Genomic DNA, 22,513 nt, shown 5'->3' on the forward strand with positions numbered 1-22,513 from the left:
ACGCGAAATTTCTGTCTGGATGTCCGACAGTTGAGGCTTGAGCTGTCTTTGCTCTCATGGGCAGCGTCGGGATGGTTTACGCGGAGCAGAAGACACTCCTGGTCGGAAACAAGACATATTCCCGGGAATGAGTTTATAATATCCAACTCTGGGATTGTTTTTTTTAAGTTAAAAAGGAGAAAATCGGCCCGTGAAGGACTAAAAAAAGTCAACATGCTTGACGATAAAGCGCCGAGATCGAAGCTCGGACCTCCGTCGAGAGGCTCGTCTTTTTACATTGAGAATTTGCTGGGGACTCCCTACAGAGAGGCTTCCGCCGAGGAGCGGGTGGAGACCCCGGGCTCCAAAGTTACCGTCCACAGCCCGGTGATCTGTCCGGGCCTGGAGACAAAGCGTGTGGACGACAGCGAGGAGCTCAACTGGAGTGCGACTTCGCCAAACCCAGCGCACTGCACCTCGAGAAGTGAGTGAATCTGTCGATGTGCGCATTTGTTTGTCCTGATCTGTTTATGAAGAGCACAGGAGTGATGGCTCTCACGTGTCGGTTCATTTGAAGCTGGTTTACAGGGCTGAAGCGTGATTAAAAACTACAGATCAGGACCGACCGTGAGAACGATCATCTCTGTAACGAACAATTACACATTTCATACTAATGCAATAAAGACCTCCCCATCCTGTGCGTAAAAGTCCTGGACTCTGGGTCTTTATTAGACCACAAGTGGACATGGCACATGGACAGTAGGACGTTTCACCTTCCCTTCCTCCGTGCGTAAAACACCACAATTAGCTGACGGTGTTTGGCATCCACACCAGAGTCTCACTCTGATGCTTCAAATAGACCCGCAGAGGGGCGCGGATGCGTATTTCTAACCTTTGAAGGGAGAGGGAGCAGGAATGCGCACATTTGGTACAAAATGTTAAAGATATCAATCATTGTCCTGCTGTTGGCTCGCTATGAACACTGTGCAGGATTAGATTTTTTTTATGTTCCTCGCAGGTCCACCGTACAGGGATGAAGGCACAGACCCCGTGCCGACCAGCGGCCGGGATTCCCCAACTTCAACGGGGCGGGCGGAGGAGGACGGCGAGCCGGAGGAAAAGGGGGAAGACAGTCTGACGGATGACAGGGAGGAGGAGGACGCGCGCTCCTCCTGCTTGTCACGAGACGACAGCTGTGATACAGGTGAGGCCAAAGTACACGTGCTACGTCATGACTTTAAAGGAAAAATAGTCCACACTGTTCTGTGGCCTGTGCGAGAGGGCGTTCGTCAGCACGCATGCGCTCTGCACCTGAAACGTTTCTTCAGGGGTAATTCGGCTCGTCCAAAGTGTAAAAAATGTAGGTGTTTATTTACAACTTTTCGGTTTGTTGGTTTGATTCTGTTTTTTTTTTTTTTTTCTTGACAGAAGCCATCAGTATCAGAGGTCCAGACTCTAACTTTTATATCAGGGGTGTAGATAAGAGTTCCTGCGTCCAGGCACCACTTTATCTACAATGGAACAATAAATAAATCAAATCTTCTGCCTTTTAATGTTACTCTCTTGGGGAGTTCCATATAAACCAGGCAGTAACACATGGTCTGCAGTTGCACATATACGGAGGCTAAATGGTGCCTTTTCATGTTGGACGAATAAATATTTTAAAATATTGCATTGATAACAAAGTATTAAGTGTCTACGGCCTGTTATTCCTGCTGCTATACAGCTTTTTTGATCAATAAAATTGAAGTGTTTTTTTCTTGTCAACACCATTTGAACCCTGCCATCCATCCCTGAAATAGCTCTGCTTGTAGTAAGCCATGTAGGTAATATTAATGAGAAAGCACCTTGATTTTCAGGTATTTCATTTACTGAATTGGTCAAAATATGACGTTCCCATTATATTTTTAATTAATAAACAATCTCTCAATTGACTTTCCAGTTTAAACTTTATCAAACTGATATCGCGATAACGTGGCATAACAGAAGATCTTCTCACCCCAATAGAGCTACACTGTTGGATGAGTTGTTAAAATCACCCTTCTTCCTCCTCTCAGGTGACGTGAAAGTGGCGCGAAAGAAGAAGACCCGCACCGTGTTCAGCCGGAGCCAGGTGTTCCAGCTCGAGTCCACTTTCGACCTAAAGCGCTACCTGAGCAGCTCGGAGCGCGCCGGGCTGGCCGCCTCGCTGCAGCTCACCGAGACCCAGGTGAAGATCTGGTTCCAGAACCGCAGGAACAAGTGGAAGAGGCAGATCGCGGCGGACATGGAGGCCAGCAGCGCCGCCGCCGCCGCCGCCAACTACGCCGCCCAGAGGGTGGTCAGAGTTCCCGTGCTGTACCGCGAGAGCGTCAGCGCGCCTGTGACGCTGCCCAGCCTGCCTCAGGTGTCGCCACCGGTGGTCGGCTTCTCCAGTTCCCTCAGCTACCCATTGACTTCCCACTTCACCCACCCGGTGTCGTTCATAACGCCACAGATGACTGGACTGGTGTGACTCTGAGGACCGAGCACACCTGAGACTCTTGATGCTGCAAGAATATTCGTATAGCTCAGATCCTGTGACAATCAGTCCATCCTGTGTTTAAATTTCTAGTGGCAACATGAACAAATGCAGCCAGGTTTAGATTAAAGGTGGATCATTTATCTACAGTAGGCCACCACGATCCTTGAATGGCTGCTTTAAAATCCTTCAAACGAGACTCTTTCTCCTCATTAGCAGTGATTTTTATTTTCAGCTCAACTCATTTGGAGATGCAGTGCTGGCTGTAGTGACTGTGGAGGGTGTTTCTGGCTCTTGAAGCCGCCCTCAGTCCTGCTCTCAAGGCCTGCATGGGGGGGCCATTTCACACCAGGTCACACAGGTTTCATGTATAGCTCTGATTTCATGGATGATCCACACACGGGATGAAATGAGTTTGTGAAACAAAGCCATTGCAGTCCTAAGAAACAGAAGAGCGCATGAGAAATTCAAGATTGTGAATGTGTTAAAAGTTAAAAGAAAACTGATCTGAGTACAGATTTAAAGCAGGAAACCATGAACTGAAAGTTCTCTTAGAGCCAAAACAGGGCCACAATTTGCTCTTTAAATTCACTTTTTTAATAAACTTTTTGCTTTTAATACATACTCACATGCACTCGGGTGGTTAGTTCAGCATTTCATTAGTGTAACCTCACCACACAACACATTAAACATCATTTCCACACACTCGCAAACTTGACTTTCTCATGCAGAGTTTCTGTTCATAAAGGCTGATATACCACACAGGCTCTGAACTTCTCTCTCAACATTATTTCACAAGCTCAGACCCTTTTTGACCCTCATTTGAGCCCATACAACTGGGGGGATATTATGCAACCTATCCTTGGACCACTCTATCATTTATGAAAAAGGCATTTGGTGTTTGTGATTTTTTTTTTTTTTTTTTTGATCAGATAGCTGTGAGCATGATTGCGCTTCTAGCTATATTCTTTGACACATTTTTTATTTAAAGAGGATTTTAATACAGAATTTTGTACACCGATTTGTTCACGTGTGAATAAAATGTATACACAAACTGTGTCCTGCACTTATTTAATATTTGCAAAGGAATTTAGCTTGAATATGCAGGTTAAAGGGTTAAGATTGTGTTGTGAGCAAATTCAAATGTTGAATGAAAGGGACAGTAAAGTTTAGTGGATGCGCATTGTAGCACAATCTCAAGCATCAGACAAGTTAAAGACTTTTGCTGTGCAGAAAGTGAAGCAGTTTTTAAGTTTACGGGCACTGAACTCATTCTTAAGGTCCTATAATTCTCATGACCTCAGTAGTCAGAGTTGTCAAGCTGTCATGTGAATGTGGCATAAAAATCAGCAGTATATCAGTCTTTGACGTCTCATGACCCAGTCTGGATATGCAGCAGCCCCACAGTGATGCTGCCTCCAGCTCTGGAGTTAGAGGGAGTTCAAAGGAAATCAGGTTTGTGGTGCATCAAGCGAGCAGGCATGAATTTCGATGACAGAAAAAAGTGTTTAAAGCAACAATATGGCAGCCAGACGTAAATCTGCATCCCGCCCTCATCTGCCCCACAACCTCACCAATCAAAAGCTGCTAAACCGCAGTCTTCCGGGTCGTTGAAGAGCGTCGCGCCGGCTCCTCTGTGTGCTAGTCGCAGCCGAGGAGCGATGGTGCTCGGAGCGTCCGGAGGCGCGTCGCTGTTGAGGGAATCTCGGAGGAGCGGATGAAATGCCGGGGAACATGAGCAAAGAGGATGCCCCGAGCCGGAGCGCTTCTTTGACCTTCACCATCGACAGCATCCTCAACCTGAAGCAGCGGGACGATGGAGACGCGGACGGTTTAAAGGAGCAGCGGGACGCCGGATGGAAGAAGGATTTTCGAGCGCGGTGTGATGAGGTGTGGGACGTCCGGAGGAGGCACGGCAGCGGCTCACACGACACAGGTAACTGGGATTTTGATAAAAATCCAGATGAACCAGTCAAGAGATGAAGACAGCGTCTCTCCTTTGTACTTATTTACGATAATTAATAATTTCATAAGGAAAAGACACAGTTTGGGGGTAATATTTGCAGAATGATGCGCAAAAACAACAAACTGATGCGACTTATTTACGTGGTTTTCAGAGAATACCAGGGTGGAGATCAGGGACCGCGGGTTTATTTATTAATCAGGCTATAGCAGTTATTATAGCACGCTTTGTCGCTTCATCCACAGCGCAAACGAAGCCCAGAGTGCACCGTGCGGACCGCGGGGAAAACTCACCGCCGCTGACCGCTGGCTCCTGTCCCGGGGCGCAAAGTGCGCACAGCGCCGAGGACGCATCCGAGCAGCAGCAGCGGCAGCAGACCGGGGATACTAAAGCCATGGTCAAGAAGAAAACGCGCACCATCTTCTCCAAGAGACAGATATTTCAGCTGGAGGCCACTTTTGACATGAAGAGGTATCTGAGCAGCTCGGAGAGAGCGTGCCTCGCCAGCTCCCTGCAGCTCACCGAGACGCAGGTTAAAATCTGGTTCCAGAACCGCCGCAACAAGCTGAAGAGACAGTTATCCACGGACATGGAGGGCCCGCTGGCCGCCGAGCACCTCTCGGAGGCAGGAAAAAACGTGCAATTACCGACTTTTTACAAAGACAGCAGCCTGCTGAGCGGATGCTTGTTACCCATGCCTTTCCCTGTCATGTACCCGACTGCAAACGCTGCGCCTTACATCTACTTCTCCAACACTGGCAAATACTTTGGCCTGTTTGACGCGGACTGATGGCTTTCTCTGCTTGGGATGACAGGATGTGGACAGTCGGACACGCAGCCAGCCCTGTTCTGCCTTTAGAGGCCTGACACTTTTTTTTCTTTGGACTTTATACAAATTCTCCCAACTTTGATGTCAACATATCAACTAACCCAAGACATGCATGTGACACTTTTTGTCCTCCTCCAAATTGTTTTATATTATTATTATTATTATTATTATTATTATTATTATTATTATTATTATTATTATTCAGTGCTGATGCAGAGCAGAAAAGTCAGAAAAATGTGCATGCATTAAAGTTCCTCTGAGCACTTTTACTCGCGCAGTAATGTCATCTGAATGAATGTATGTTCATGTTTCCGCTGCATCAACTTGTAACCCCGCAATAAGATTTTTTAATTTGTTTCCCAACTCTTCTGTTGGACTTTCAGCTGAGTTTCTGTGGAGCAACTCGTAATTTTTATGTGTACGGCCTTATTATGAATTATCATCGATTATTATTATTAATAATATTGTTAAGTAAACACTTTAATCGTTTGTTTCCACTTGACTTTTCATATGACAGACTGTTAAACTGTGAATACAGTTAGTATATCATGACTATGATGAATTTTGCAATAAAAAGTGTAATATTTGCCATTTTACCGCAGTGTTCTGACTTAAATTCTACTCCGACAAAAAAGTTCTCACAAATATCCACATCTCATTATCCATTGTGGGTTTTTTTTTCTTTTTACTGTGCATTTGGTCTTGTATAATAAATTAAAGAAAGTTTGTGTTATTTCAGAAAGATAAGAAAATTCTGTCATCATGGGCAATAACAGTTAAAGTTCCTCTGCGGTGTCAAAGTCTTCTCAAAACCTGATAACAACTCTGTTGTGTCTGCAGTAAACTGGACCGAGATGGAGACTATTATTATTATTATTATTAAGTTTGGAATATTATTTGAATTATATCATGCACCAGATACATAAACAGAATTCTAAAAAAAGTGAATCTTGATAATAATCTTCATCATCATAATCATCATCATCATCAGGTGCCTCTCCACACGCAGTGAATTCCTAAAAGTCTCATATTTTCAGCAACTTTCCAGCCTGTCCTTTCTGCTGCTTGTCTCATTCTTTACTGTTTGTTTGTACAAAAGACCCTGAACTGTGTTTTAATGAGTTTTAAAACATCAGATTCTTCTGAAGCCAAAGGTTTGAGGATCATTTTTTTCTCCTCTAACTTCATTTAGACATGTAAACTACTTTCAGGCTTTTCCTGCTCCATCTATTAGAGGCATCATCTTAATACTTTTTGTTGAAACTATGTGGCTTCATGAGTAACTTTGTTCAGACTGATGTAATGCATTGAAGAAAGATTTTTTATTATTATTGTGAAATTCATTTCATGAGGGTTACTTATTCTTAACTTTTAAACTGCAAAATACTGCTGTTAATAATAAAAATGCAAAAAAAATGGAGCAAAACTTGTCTTTAACTGAAACTCAAACATCAGAAAATCCAATTCCTCAATATACATGATCACATACAGCAAATACAGTCCTGGATTGTACGAGGAATTGCAGAAGCCAGTGTGAGGTGAAAGTTCCTGTGCTACTTTTTTTTAACACATAAGACAAAAAGTGACATCCATATGTAGGTTACTATGACTTTTTAACATTGGTGGCATTTCTGCTAAAAACATGGGTCAAATAACCTGATCCAAGATCAACATCTATGTTTAAAGACAGCAGAGGGTTTTTGGTGAGCTGCAGTTCAAACTGGGAGCCGAAAAGGAAAAAAGTAAAATTGTAAAATATCCAGAACTGTAACTTATGTCTTTTTAATTAACAGAATTAAGTTAAGATGTGAAAACAAAAAATACTGGAAAATCCTGGAAAAGTCATGATAATGTGTCTTTACATAAAAAAAATAAAGTGTGAAATTCCTTAATATATGCATGCAGGCTGCTCGAGACAAAGTTTGGCAACTGTTTGCAAATGTAAAATTTAACATGAGCTTGACAAAAATTTGAACCTATTTCATACTGTGGAAATTTAGGGGAAAAAAAGTTTGTTCAGTGACTTGACTCATGAGTAGAACAGAGAATCAGTGACATGCTGCTGCAGAATTACACACTGAGCACTCACCGCTGATCAGTTTGCACAACACCAGCTTTATGTAGCAAAACCTTCAATTTCACACCTCACAAGCAAACCTGAGTCAAGACTCAGCAACCACGAAGCTACTGAAGAGCCATGACATCGTGACTCATGTTACACACTGTACATCAGTTTAAGTTTAAAGGAAAAACTCCTCGCTCAAGTACCGAAAATCTGCTCCAATCAGAGAACCACGAGAAGTTTTAGCTATAGGTGACGAACACAGTGAGAGGTTCCCCCCACTATCTGTTTTTCTTTGCCATTAGAGCGCATGAGTGTGCACAAGTGTCGCTGAGTAATGCATCTCTGCAGAAAGCGCGAGAGAAATAAGAGAAATGTGTATTTAGGTGGACTTGCATCAGTGCTTCTGGAGAGATTTTTCCTAAAGGGCCCGGCAAGCTGCACTTACACACCGTTTCCGGGTCACTTCCCCCTTCAGTGCTGGAGCCTCTCACTGCTTTCTCCCTGTCACAGCCATTCAAGGCCCCGTCACTGTTAACCTGTTCACTCAACCACTTAGTCTGCCTGCAAATCTGTTGTTTTCTCGACTAAATTCCTGTCTACCTTTGCTGTGCGTGTTGGGCTCTTCTGTATCTCATTATTCCCACAAAGGACGGTGATGAATCCGTCTTTTTAATGCATGTTGGGGTTTTAGTGTAGCTTTGGTTGTGCATTTCGACAAATCAAAGTTCAGCTTTAAACTGAAGTGTTGTGATTGCTAACATATTTAATTATCAGTATAATTATTAGCTACATTATTCTAATTTTTAACAGATTTATCATGGTACCAACTGTAAACTATTGTAGAGCTCCTCTAAACCTTTAATGCTACACAGTTGAGTTGGATTTTACAGCCTGGCAGGTGCTTTGAAAATGTCAATAATCCAACTCAGACAACAATTACCCCCCATTACATTAATCCCATTTACACTGTAGTCTGTGTACAGTAAATAATGGAGGACATGAATTCTAATAAATAAAGGCAATCTGCAGCATATTATTATGTGACAGTGCACATAAAGAAGTAATATAAAGTAAAAGAAACTGGTGTAGAATATACTGTGTCTTCGAATCAGTCACTACAGCAATAATATGTATTATCAGTACCACTGCGAATTATGAGATATGATATATATACACATATGTCTTTGCATGTATATTTCTTAATGCACTCGACCCTCATAGTGTAAGCAGTATATATTTATTGTGTTGCAGGAACAAAAACCCTGTTGGCAGTCACACATCTGCCGACAAACATTCACTTAGTTACCTGTTTATTTTAGCAGAATGTTAAATCATTAACATGTGCTTGAAATAGTTTTGTACTATATTGTAAGTTTTGCGAGTTTGCGTAATAAGATCTGTGTCTGTACACTGTGTAAACTGATGTTTAAAAATATTTAGGTTTCTGCAGGTAAATTTGTAAAGAGGGCATGAAACATTTTACACACAGAACGTTTAAGTTCCAACTGTAAAAAATTAAGACTGCGATCCCAGACCTGAATATGGGATGTGTTTGTATTTTTAATATGAATGTTTACATTTCTGAACTTTTCTGAATGTAAACTCTACTTTATTAATTTGTGCAAAAAAATCTGAAGTCTTAAAAATGTGTGAGTGTGTGGGTGTGGGTGGGTGTCTACATACTTAAAAAAATGCACAAACTTTCAAAAGATGTAGTGGATAACTTTTGGTTTTAGCATTAATCTGTAATTCTTTTGACCATATAAATTCACTAATGGTAAAAAATTGCCATTTTGTGCATTTTCTCTTCTGATAATAATTCAAAATAAAATCTCATTTTACTTCAGTGTTTACAAAGATTAATGGTAATGATAAAGACAAATAATCAGATTTTTCTTGCTTTTGTGTTGATTTTATGTTATTTACTGGTGGAATGACACTTGTTTATAACATTTGGGTCACAGATTAAGATCTTAATGTAAAAATGGTGTTTTATAGCAGATTAAGATTAAGATTGGGGTTTTACATTGAGCAGCCATTGTTAAATGAGTACAGTTCTGCAAAGAATCAACATAAATCAATACAAATGTCCTCACAAGATTAGCATTGGAGGTTCATGTGCAGAAGTGCCCACTTGGCGTGTCTTGGAGTGTGTCTGAGATGAGGGTGGGGGCGTCGGGTCGGGTGGGGTTTACAGTCGCCAGACTTCCTGACTCTCCCGCTGTCGGACACTTGTGAGCGCAGCGTTGGCTCTTTGTGTCTCAGCACTCTGCTCTGCAACCACAAGGTTCAAGTGACCCCACCGGCTGCCTGCAGTCTGCCCCGGGCCGGGCTGCAACCCCCACCGCCCCTCCACCCCCCGCAGCCTCATCTGTCAGAGGCGAAGAAAAATCCATTAAAATCTCAACCTGATCAAAAAGACGCCCAAAGCCAAGACTCCATATGCACTCATTTAGAGCTATCGATGACTGGCGAGCATTGTGGGGTAGTTTAATACATGCGATTGACTTACTGCCAACAGTGGCAACAAAGACTGTTTTTCGACAGAGAAATAGAGCTGCGAGTTTGGCAGAGTTTTTCCGGGCTGATGTGAACCTCAAGGCCATCCAGAGCTGTCAGCACGTTTCTCCAGTTTGACCATCAGTAACCCACACAGCACATGGTTTCCATTCCAAGCTAAATGTATGAATGCTGAGTGCTATTGTTTGAAATGATTGATCCCCGAATTGCAAGTGATAATGTGGTCCCACTGAATGATTGTGGTGGCGGTTGCTTACATGCCATTAGCATGCAAATATGGAGATGTGACCCGACTGCTATGGCTTCATTTCACCACCGGTGCTGCGTTTAAACGTCCCTGTGAAGTCATTTTAGATCACGTCCAAAATACGGACAGTAAATGCTGCCCGATGTTTGTATATTAGCACGACTTTGTATGGCGCGTCCTACACGTGTGCACGTGTGTGTTAGCTAAAGGATCATCGCCTTGTCTTCGCCTCAAAGCGGTCGACATGCTGTCATATCTCATTTCATCCCCTTAACACCAAGTGACAACTTTGATTGAGGTCTCCATATCAAATCATTCACTGCTGGCCTTGTTCGTAACTAGAGCCGAACGTCTGGATAGCTGTTTAATAGCCCAGATAAGGAGCCATTAATCTATGCTCACACTCCTCAGCGCTCTACGCTGAGGCGCCAAAACAGGCCTGTTTCGCCGTGAGCTTTTCTTTGTGCACTCTCAGATGGGATTTATAATTACTACCAATTACCGTTAGACTTGCCTCAAGGTAGCCTGGATCTGGAGCAGCCACTAACTGTGAAGACTGACTTTCAGTTTCCCAACATGACGCATCAGAAATACTACAACTGGATTTTTATTTTTCTTTTGGTTAATTTTTGCAGAGCTGGCAAGAAACATGAGACAGTGATTTAGTATTTTAAAAGTTGCCAGATATGTATGAGTGTAAAATCAAAAATGATGGAGCTTCTGCTGCACACCAGTGGTTTGTTAATGTATAGGTCCTGCTGTAGAGGTCCTGCACTGAATCATCTGTGTCAGTAACTTTCAGTATGGTGGCTCTCCTCACCACTGATTGAAAGCACCATTGTCAATACAGTCTGCATATGTTATTCTTTTTGGCCACTAGGGGGCAGCAGAAACACAAAATTGATAATATTATCTTATAAATTTGTTATGAGAGTAAACTGTTTCTTATTTACACATCCAGCAGACATGGAGCAACGTCAACAGTAACTTGAAGACATTTTTCTTCTTTTAGCTCTGTTTTGGTCCCAACCAACTCTTAAATATAAATAATAAATCTGACTCTCTGGTTGCTAAATGCTCCACTATGATTGAAAATCATACGAAACCAGAGGGATTCGCTGTTCCTCCGGCACAATGAGAAAATAAAGCTACCGTTTTTGTAGTTCGCCTTCTACTTATTTCTACTGTCAGGAAGAACATTCATTAGGTATATTTCTTTGGGTATTAAAGGTTTATCAATGAAAAAAGAAATTAACTTGTTTTTTGTTATGCTAAATTACTGCATTTGCATTGTTTCATAGTAAGAATCATCAATTTATTCCATGACATGTGAAGTTTGTGCAGCTGTTTTAGATTTTGACCAACATGCCGATAATAAAGATTCTGGTTTTCTTTCATCTTTGTGGAACCAGTTTCATGCTAATAAATTCAATAATGCTGCTGTAGGTCAGTTATAAACCTTTGGGTTTCTAAAGAAAAACTCCCTTTGGCTGGAGTTTATCCTCATAAACGTTGGCAATCACGCAGTAAATAAATGCTTGTGGGTTTCTCACTTTGTTGTAAACTAAGTTTATAGTCGTAAATGTTATCAAGTCTTTAATAAAGGGTTTTATGGTAGTCCATCATGCCACAGTCCTTTTGCAGAAGGCAAGTGGTCAAATGGACCATTGGAGGGACACTTCCTGATGGAAGAGCAACCATCACTTAAAGGGGCTTTTTATTACTGATGTAAAAAGATGTACTAACCATTAACAAAACATAATTACAACTTACAAACCCTGCACAACGGGTGCATAATTAAAAAGTGGTTCTAATTCTCCATATTTGCATTTCACTTCCTTCCTCATCACATGTCTGATAACTCTCCTGTCTAAGTCCTGTCTAAGAGGGTGGTTTGTTCAAAGGACTCTGTGACGCTGCACTTTACAACATAAACAACACCCCATTCATTATGACGCGTAACTTGATCGCGACCTGGGGGATCTGGACCCTCCCGCCAGGCTTTCAGAGGGCTTATTGATCCATTAATTTCGTCGACTTTAGTGGTCTGCAGTGACAGAGTGCCTCTGTAAATTGAATGGGGGCTGAGGGATTACAATGACCGTATCTGATGAAAAGGTCCTGCATGAGTGGCGACGACATAAATAAAGCCAAAGGTCATCCATCTTCCTCTCTCAGGGACCGCTCTACCGTGTCAAGGAGTCTCTCATCTCACCCCCCGAAGGCCCCCTGGTGGCAAATATGCCACAGCAGTGAGGAGCGGCCAAATGTCAGCATATGCTCTTCACACTTTGAAAATGCTGGACTCACAGTGGGGAGGAAACAGAGGGAGGACCCCTGGGATCCTATTGTTGCATTCATGTTTGTATTTCTTGGGCTCTCTTTGTAAATATCTGTTATTACTGTGATTAGCACGAATTGAACCAGGCCGTTTTCCCCAGTAAATGATTTTCCCTTTCAGAGTCAGGCCTGAGGTTTCTGCAGCGTCTTACTATGGGTGACCTTCAATTTTGATGGAGGCTGGGTGTGCAAACAGTGTTTCAGGATGAGGATCAAAAGCTTTTCAATTTCAATTCAATTTCCCAGCTTGGGATAAATAAAGTATATCTATCTATCTATCTATCTATCTATCTATCTATCTATCTATCTATCCAGAACAGCTACCTTATTCACACTGTGGTGCATTCAGTTTCTCAGCTGCTGTTTCCAATGACAGAATTAGTCTCCACTCTCAACGGGAGAATCGCAATTTAAGAGGGGTTTTTTTTCTACAGCTTAAGTGAAGTGTATGTCAGCAGCAGTGTGTATGTGGGCTTTTTTCCTGCTGTGGTTGAAAGAAAATGTTCACAGATGCTGTATTTGATTGATATAATAAAGCTAACAGTGAGGCATTAGAGCGCAAACAACTTGTGTTGTTTTATGTCTTTTTTTGCTTCAGTGCAAAAAAGACCTTAAATCGCTCAAGAAATAAGTCTAAAAATGAATAAATACTGCAGTGTATCTGTGGGCTTACTGGTTAGTCACCAATGTTGCACATATATAAATAGTTTTATATCCATATTATATATACACTACATACATTAAGTACATATCCAAACTTCTGTATCTCTTTTAAATGTTAGCAACCTCTATAAGGCTTTTAAATGTTACTTTTTTCTTTCATTTATTCATTAAATGTATTCATTTTCATTCCTTGGTCTTTTTTTCCAACCCATAGACTCTTTTTTGTGCTGCTGTATCACATTAATTCCCCGTCTGGGAATCAATAATATTTCATCTCATCTCGTCTCATGTGTGTCTCATCCCGTCAGCCTTTGCTGTGAAGGAAGCTGATATTAGTAATATCAGGCCGGCGTGAAACTTTTCAGTAACAGATGGAGGAGTGTTAGAAAAATGACGTCTCCGGGGACGTCGGGACATATTGAGGCCTGTGTTTGCTGTGGTGTCCCTCTGTGTACGGCAACAACAGGTCACCTCGTCGCGGCCTCTGAGATGAAAAGCCCTGACCTTGGAGGGCACTGGTCTGGCCGACTCTAAGCTGCATGTCATCTGATCCAGGATCAGCTGTCCGCTGCTTCGTGCGGCTACACAGCTGTGAGGCAAAGGTGAGCAGCGATAAGACTGGCAGTGCCATTCAGAGGGACAGAAGTTATGAAAATCGTTTAAAGAGTAGAATACGGAGGAACTTTGATGAGAGAATCCAGCCGGCCTATCAAGCTGTCCCCGTCTTTAAGATCAGTGTACATGCTCTGTTACAAAAGACACACCGAAATCAATAGTACAAGTTGGAGGAAACAGATACTTGAGACTAATGGACACTGGGAATTGCGGCTGATGGACGCAAAGGGCTGAAATTCATATTGATACGGACATCACAGGCCAGTGGGCTCCAAGGGGGCGAGAGGAGGTCACAGGTTGCTTTGACAGCCAACCCCCTCTTAATGGAGGCCTATCGACTGAATTGGGAAGAAGCTAGTGTGACTAACATGTAACTGGGAGGCGCACAGTCTGCGTATGGCTGCAGTAGAATAAGTGTCTGTACGGGCGCTTTTACATGTGCACCTCTCATGTGTGTGAATGCAGACGTATCAGTGTCTTAGCAGTCCTGAGGGATTCTCATTTGGATCAGCAGCAGGTTATATGTCCATGGATAATACCTTTTTCTGCTCAGGATCAGAATGGTGCACATGTTGAGATGAGAAAATGACAATCTTGCTGTTTTTGCTCCAACATTGCATTTAAAAATGCAGTTCATGTTGAGATATAGAGGACATTTGTTTTAGGGAATGGTGCAGCGCAGTGTGAGAATCAAAGTCCCTCAAAACAGATTGCAACAACTTTTCTCCCTAAAGTTATGCTTTATTTACCAAACAAATATGAACATAACAAAACCCATTTTGTTGAAGATTCGTGTTTGACCTTGGAAACAGCAGCGAGGTGTGGTGCATCTTAAGTAAAAATATATCCCACTTATATGGGTGATGTGTCACGAAGCCAGCAGCCAGAGGTTGGATTGCAACATCAGAGTTTATAAGTTAGCGATACAGAAACCAAACGCTTTTAGACCTTGCCAACCCTTTTTTGGCTTGTGACACTTGTGAAGCAGTGTCTTCTCGCGAGCTGTGAGCATTTACACCAGAAAGAGTGATTTTTTTTCCCCCTCAAAACATGTGTTTCACTGGAGCCAGAGGAGCTAAAACTATGCAAAATTGCACAAGAAAATGCAAAGTTTGAAGGAAAACATAAGATAAATTTGTCTATTCTTCTCTTCTGACACATTACTCATGATCCCTCATCTTTATCTCATCACTGCTTGGCAGAGTCCTGATCCTCAACTAGTGAACCACAGTTCTTAAAATCTATTGCAGTGCATCAGTAGCAGCTGATTGCCACATTGAGTTAATGGCGAAACATATTGAGCAGGAAAATATCATATACTATCAGCGATTTTACTAACCCTCCATTCGGTATACTGGTTTTGTTCATTTGGAGTACAGTTTGCACCCATTAAAAGGCTAAAAAAGGAAAACTTGTGCTTCATCTTGCAGAAACTCTGCTTTGTATGTTCTGGGATGTGCATGCGTTGGATACAAAGTGCTGACTCGATATGAGATCGTGTGAAATTGACAGTTCTTTGAGAGCTGGTGTATTTCCTGCCGATTTACCCTCCTCTTCCAGGCAATTGGCGACAGGGCGGTAACCTGACCCACATCTCTCACCACAAAAAGTCATCATCTGCGCCGTAGCCATCTTGCTTCCTTCCAAATTGGCGGCATGTGCTCCCATCTCCCCCATCTCCCCCCCCCCCCCCCCCCCCCCCCCCCCCCTCGCCCCCGAGGGCTGAGCAGCTGTGCATCGCTCGGCTCATCCAGTGTGACAGCCCGAAATCACAAGTGCAACAGCCCAGTCATGGGAATTTATCATCGGTAAACACACATATCACTGAGCAATCAGCAGCTGAGTGGAACACAAGTGGAGCTGTGGTTGATGCAGCGAAAAGGACAACTACTCCCCAAATAGGGATCATTGGATTGTGGTTTGATAGCCCGAGTGGCAGCCTGCCAGGTAGATCCCACCTGCGGCTCTTAAACAGGCTGTGTCATCACTGCAGTTAAACCATCACATATGGCTCCGGAGTACCAAGAGCACCATCAACTCACAGCTGCTGAGGAACAGCCTTTACACTCAATAACACGGGAACAGCCTGCACGAACTAACAGCTTAACATATTCAGTGTTTCGTATCAACAAATTATTTATCATAGAAACAAAACTGCCAGAGATTGACCTGGAGCCACAAAGTCAGAGAGAGCTACGATACACAAACTGTAGAAACACTTGGACCAATCATCTTTGATTTCAACAGCATGGTTTGGATCTGGTCGCTGCCGTCTTGGCAACAACTGGAGCCAAAACAAACCCAACACAGCTGAGTGTGATAGTCTGAGATTCTCACCTCCAAACACCTTAAAGTCTTATTTTCTTTGCAATGAATTCAATAACTTAATTTATCTGCAGCTGAGCACTCACAAAGTATAGAAACACACACATCACTGCAAAAACACACTCAACATGGTACAGCAAATAACACTAGAAGGTAGAAGTTGCATAGTAACAGAAGTGCATGAGTCAGTGGCAGGACGTTCAGAGAGCATTGGCCAACAAATGGCCTCAGGTGTGGAGGTTTCAGCACATCCACTCATTAGGAGGCTGATCTGATACCTGCAGCAGGTAGCATGAGAGTCCGCCCTCCTTTTATACTGAACTGAAAACTAACTGAAAAAAATCCACCATTCATAATTTATTATTTAACTGGTGCTGACAGCACACATTCACCTCATTCATTACCATCTAAATATGTGTCACATTAAAGGATTCTGGGCATTATAGTCTATGAAAACTGCTGAACAGTAATATTTACCAGTGGGTGAACACCTACCTGTTCACCCACTGAAAGCATCAGCTGAATACCTCACTCAGACATGAATGTGTTGCACTGTTTAACACTCATGGTGCTACAGTATGGTTGGATTAGAGTGAAGGATGAATCAACAGTTTCCCACTCCACTTATCTCTGAAGCAGCACCGGTCACATCGATGCCAGAGCTCTGACCCGTTCACCAGCTCTTTGGCCCTCGCTGGAATCCCAAGTGAAACGCGATTTGTAACAGCCCGGCTATTTCTGTTTGAAGCACTCATCTGAAACAAATCCGGTGGCTCGGAGTGATATGCAGATACAGATGGTGCAACACAGCTAACTGTTCTCTTAATTACTGCATGATGGACACTCGGCTGCCTCGCCTCGAGCAGAAAACAACAAGCATCTACGAAAATGCCAATAAATCAGGATGCCAAGCTGATATTTTTTAAGACACATAATGATAAAGATCTACCACATCTGCTGGTGAAGGCTTGAAGATCCTCTCCACAGCGCGTTTCAGCTGACACGTGGATCCAGCCTGACAGCAGCCGGAGGTTGATCCCTCATCAACATCATGATCTGACGCTCAAAAGACTGCAACCTGTCATCTGCCATCCACGCCGCCATTAACACGACTGTCGACATGACTCATCAGCCGAGATGAGTGATGTGCGGCAAAGGTCACAGTTCACAGCCACTTCAGACTGTCAGCAAATGTCTGCGTCAGTTCAGCTGCATGTCAAAAATTCACATTCACTTTGACCCGGAAATCTATTACTGACAAATACTCAGAGCAGAAATTGAGTATTTGATGAATAATAATTTTAAGCAAATTGCAAACGAAACACAAGGCTGCACGTCTGTTACCATCTACAGACTGTACAAGAGCTGATAATAGTGTATGAATAAAAACAAAGATAATGAGGCTAGAGGTTTAATTTACATCATTAACTGTTCAGTTCAGTAACAAACAGAGAAGATGGGCAAAGCATCAAAGGTGAAAGTCCATTTTGATGCCTGACCCTCCATAAATACAGTGTCATGTTTAAAGAGGCATTCAACTGAGTAACTATTTCACTTCCATCATCTGCTTGGAGTCAAAGTGACTTGTGAGAGTCAGATGAAGCAGCAGAGGCTCATATATGCTGCCTTTCAGTCTGCACTATGGGTCAAACTCCACAAACACAGGATCCGACATTTGCACATTTCTGACGCGGGTGACAAACAGATTTGTCCGTCATTCGGGCTTCAGTTGACGGGAGTGGGAGACGGAACAAATACTTGTGCACTGGAAATGTAATGTGACATCACCAGGACACCATCAGGGTTATTTTCTCAGTCTTAACAAAACTCCTCCAGTCACTGAAGATTGCTTTTACAGGCTCAGCAGGACTCAACATAACTAGTTTACTGACTTTCATGTCTTCAAAACGGTGTGCTGCCACTTTAATGGTTGCGACTGCAAGAGCCACAGTATGCTGCAGTGCTGCATGAGGATTCACTGCTTAGCTAAAGCTACAGATATTTAGATTTGATATTTGAGCCCTTGTCAGGTTTGCACAGACTTGCTGACATTGAGTGTGGTCGTATCCGCACTGATGACTCACAGTATTACAGTACCTCTACTTAAGTGTGAATCAAAGTTCACTCTTCGGCTTTTCTGCTTCACATGCGTAGTAACTTTCTGTATATTTTCTCTACTAGAGCATCAGTGGGTCACTAAAAGTCATGCCATCATCTCCTGCTAGAGATGAAAGTTGGAAACTACAAAGCCAAAAGGTGATTTCCTGCGTTATTCTGTCCACAGCACACGCTGCTTTTAAAAAACAGTCACTCGATAGCATCTGTTTGTTCTGAAATCAAACAACACTTCATAAATATCTGTGCTTTACTTACCTTCAGATCCCCTGGTGTCCAAAAGAGGCAACTCAGAGAGACGGATGCTTTCAGCCATGCATTATTCACCGCTTTAATTCCACAACCCTACAAAAGGGAAAACACAAGAGTTTCTGTTTATTTTATGTGTCTCTTAAATCCACAAATAGATAGCTGCAAAATGGTCCTCGTTAAAGATTTACGACCAGGCATCAAATCGTGAACCGTAGTATTGCCCTGAAAGGGTTATGACCAATATCTGTGTGTTTTTTCATTAGAAGCCTCAGAGGATTGATCCCACTCTGATATCAGTATGATATGAATGGAGCTGGGGCCAGGAAGTGATTAGCCTAGCTTAGCATAAAGACTGGAGGCAGGGGGAAACCGCTAGCCTGACTCTCTCTAAGGATCAAAATATGCCATAACAGGTGGTGTTTAATCCTAAAACAATTATTATTGTTTTTTTTAGCAAAGAGCTCATCTGATGAGCATGAATGCAGCTCCACAGAATGCTAATTATATTCAGAGGTGTGGAAACAGCTCACAAAAAACTGAGTGCTCTGTGAAGACTTCATGTTTTAGAGGGAACCAGGCTAGTCCTTTCCACCTGCTTCCATTCTATATGCTCAACTAGGCTAACCTAATCCTGGCTCTAGCACCATATGAACGCACTGACACAAGAACCTTCTAATCTCACTCTTTGGGTGAAAAAAAATCAACATTTAAGCCTTTCCCCCCAAATGCTGAACTATTTGTTTAATCGGTTAAATCGCGAATGACATTGCACAGACATGTTGTGGTGCAGGGACCCTTTGAGTGATCAAAAACAACAGTTTCTCACATACTGTTGTGTGCTTATTCCCTCCTCAGGACATTTATCGCTCTGACATGGAGAACAAGCAAGAAAATAAATAAATAAGTGATGAGCGGGTTAAAACTCTATTTCAAACTCAATTGTGTTTAAACTCACTCATACCGAGAGACTTTCAAGCCCGTCCCGTCCTGCAGACCGAAGCACTCTCCAAAAAAAAAAAAAAAAAAAATGCTTGGAGATTTGGGGGGAAGTGGCTGAACAGATTGTTATGTCACCATTAGGGAGCTGTAATAAAGTCATATTTCTTTTGCATTTTGCATGACTGGAGGGCCTTCCACTCTCGCCTGTCTGCTCCTCTCACATCAGCCTCCCTTAAGTGGAGCAGTTCTGGGCTGCAGGTTTTGCCTCGCTGCTGCCAGAGAGTGTCTGTGCCAGATAGCGTTGCATGATTACACTCAGCAGCGCACAATTTTGTAGACAGCGTTATAGCAGGAGAATAAAATATCTTAGGCCTCATTAAACGCCCACACGTTTGGAAATTAGAAACCAGTTATTCATCATTGGGAAGGGAAAAGGGTTATCAAAATTAAGTCTTTTATGACAGGTTATTTTAAAGCTACAAGGAGATGGGCTGCTTAATGAAAGCGCTGTGTGGATAAACCAGTGAATGGGAAAATCAAGCTCTAAAAAGGTATAAACAGATTATAAAAAGTAGCGTTTGTGCTTTGCCATGCTGAGAAGCACACACAACACGCCCTATAGGGCTTGTTTGATTGTTCCCTCGTGCCAAATTCACAAGCATTGCTCGCATGTGTCATAATTTTTGAGCAAAACTGGAAAAGATTCTGATACTGATAAACTGTGACAATCAAGTGCACGAAATTCATTGTGTTTCCTCTGAGCTGTAAAACGCTAAAGCTGTTCTGACAGATACTCTCTTCGCCAGGAGCCGATGCAAACCGATGCAAACAGAACAATAATGTTCTCTGCTGCATTATGTGCACGCGCAGTGAAAGAGCACGCTGTCATGTTAATGTGGTTCATATTTTCGAGCGCTATCCTGAATATGTGGCCCAAAGTTTGCTCGGCTGCTCATGAATATTTGACCGGTTGATAAATTAATAAAAAAATCTTCATTGTCGGCTAGTAAAATATAAGGGAGCAACCACGGTGATATGGAAAACCTCCTTTCGGTCTGCTGATTGAGGCAGAAAATGATCTTTATCGGACAATAAATGAGTGAAATTTAAAAGAAAAATAATGCTTACATTAACAGAGCTGAGCTATGCTGTACTCTCTCAAATTTTCATCACTCTTTTGTTACTTCTCTCAACAACACCACAAAATCTCCTGCTCTGGACAGGCATATGAGCAAAGAAAGGAAAAATCTCTTCACTTTTTCAATGCATTTTGAAAGATTTTCCACAAACTCATGTGTCAATTGATATTTCCAGCCCAATGGAGGCATTTCTAGCCCCTCAGAAAAGTAAAAATATTGCCCCACACCAAGTCCTGAAGCCCAACTAGGTCTGCTTCAGTGCTTTTAAAGTGGACATGATAGTCGTGATGTATCTTTGTTGGATTGTTGCCAGGTTTTTAGCTGACAATAACAATATAGCACATAGTGTTTTAAAACAGATAACAAACATACCTACTGTAGTTAATAATTACCATCTTGAGCAGCCATGTTCCTCTACCACTAAAACAGTAATGTCGCTGAGTTGTCAGCTGATGCTCGTGTTGGATATTACATTACAAAGACACACGATGTTGAGATAATGTTCTCGAATGATCATGAAAAGGTTGGAAAATCCCTGCAGCCTAAAATGCTGCATTCAAGAGCAGCCTTCAGTATTATAGTGGTACTATCTGGAATCACCTCAACGGGTCTACACAGAAACAAACTAGCTGTTAAACTGTGACTGACATCTCAAATGTTTTTGTTGTTTCAATGTTTGTATTTAAGGACTGAACAGTACTGACACTGAGTGGACTGTTCAAGTGAAATAAACTTCATTGAATATGTATTTCCCCACAGACACACAAATGCATCACAGTCATGATCCAGGACTTGAGATAATAAACTTCGCATATCACACACTGCATGATTTTATCTGTCAAACGCCAACACCGACTGCCTCAGACTGGAGAGGACCCGGTCCAACTGGGTCCATTCGTCACACACAAATCACATTTATGATCTGCTCAACAGACACCCTACTGTATTTCAGCAACATGTAAATAAGTCAAATACAAATCGGCCGCTAACACCCTGCGGTTTGCAGGCCAGGACGCCGCCATCTTCATCGCTCGGCTACAGTTAATGATGAAAAATGAATCGTGTCTGCAGTGTCGAGCCCGTGTTTCCCCATTCTCTGATCCCAAACGAACTTGTCAAAGGGTTAGATTACCAGCCTTTCTCAAGTGGGCATAGCTGCTGCTTGGCTCTTCCCTGTGCCTCTCTGGGTTTGATTTGAGCCAAAAGAGCCACAGGATACAACTTCCAAGGCATTAGCATTCTCAGCAGTCACCCAGCGAAATTTCAGATCACGCTAGTTTGAAGTGACAGGGTGCTTAAACTACAGTACATGGGGGTGAGAAACAACCTCCTCGTGCTAACTGCAAACACATTATGTAAGGAACAATGATGGGCTCATGGCCTTTCATCTGCAGCAGCCTGTTTCTTACACTGTTTCCCAACACTATTGTGTTACGTCTCCTGGGTACGGACATGCTAATGCCTTTAAAGCACCGTGAGTCTAACAATTGGTCTTTAACTCATTCTCCAAATGTTTTGTCTCATGCTAACTCAGACAAAACAACTAAACCTCCAGTGTTCAACTCAACCTGGCCGTTTGTCTTGGAAAGAATTGTTAAAAAACTCGCTCTGTGTGAAAACGGCCTGCAGAGCAACTAGATCAATTCGCCATTGCCACGCAGGATGCTGGGCTCGATGCCAGACCTCACCAGATAGTTTGGAAAGTCTTCATAATTGAGCGATAATCAGGGTGATTTTAGTTCCCAGCTGCAATTATTTATATACTGCTTTTGTTATACACTGTTTCAAGAGTTTATTTTTCTATTTTATGACTTTTTTAAATGTATTGTCTCACTAGCTTTTCGTTTTACCATGAAGAAACAATCCCAATTCAAGGTCTACTTGGCAGCTTTTTCCAGAGCTTTTAGTCTCGTTCCCAGGTCTTCACATAACAGTCACATGGGTCTCCTACAGACACTTAAGGTACGCTTCAGCATCCGTAACGAGACGCACCCAGCTTTCACTTAACTCCAATATAAATCC

At 42.5% G+C, this 22,513-nt stretch overlaps 1 protein-coding gene and 1 pseudogene across 1 annotated transcript; both read left to right on the plus strand.

Annotated features, from left to right (window-relative positions):
• Positions 1 to 213: 213 nt before the first annotated feature.
• LOC121626856 (homeobox protein HMX1-like) lies at positions 214 to 2,473 on the plus strand. Its single transcript, XM_041965569.1, has 3 exons — positions 214 to 463; positions 998 to 1,183; positions 2,037 to 2,473. Exons 1-3 carry the CDS (start codon positions 214 to 216, stop codon positions 2,471 to 2,473), a joined length of 873 nt encoding a protein of 290 aa, XP_041821503.1.
• Positions 2,474 to 4,000: 1,527 nt separating this feature from the next.
• Positions 4,001 to 5,232, plus strand: LOC121626952 (annotated as a pseudogene).
• Positions 5,233 to 22,513: the final 17,281 nt, after the last annotated feature.

This window comes from Chelmon rostratus, chromosome 23 (assembly GCF_017976325.1).
Source record: "Chelmon rostratus isolate fCheRos1 chromosome 23, fCheRos1.pri, whole genome shotgun sequence".
Taxonomy (NCBI): domain Eukaryota; kingdom Metazoa; phylum Chordata; class Actinopteri; order Chaetodontiformes; family Chaetodontidae; genus Chelmon; species Chelmon rostratus.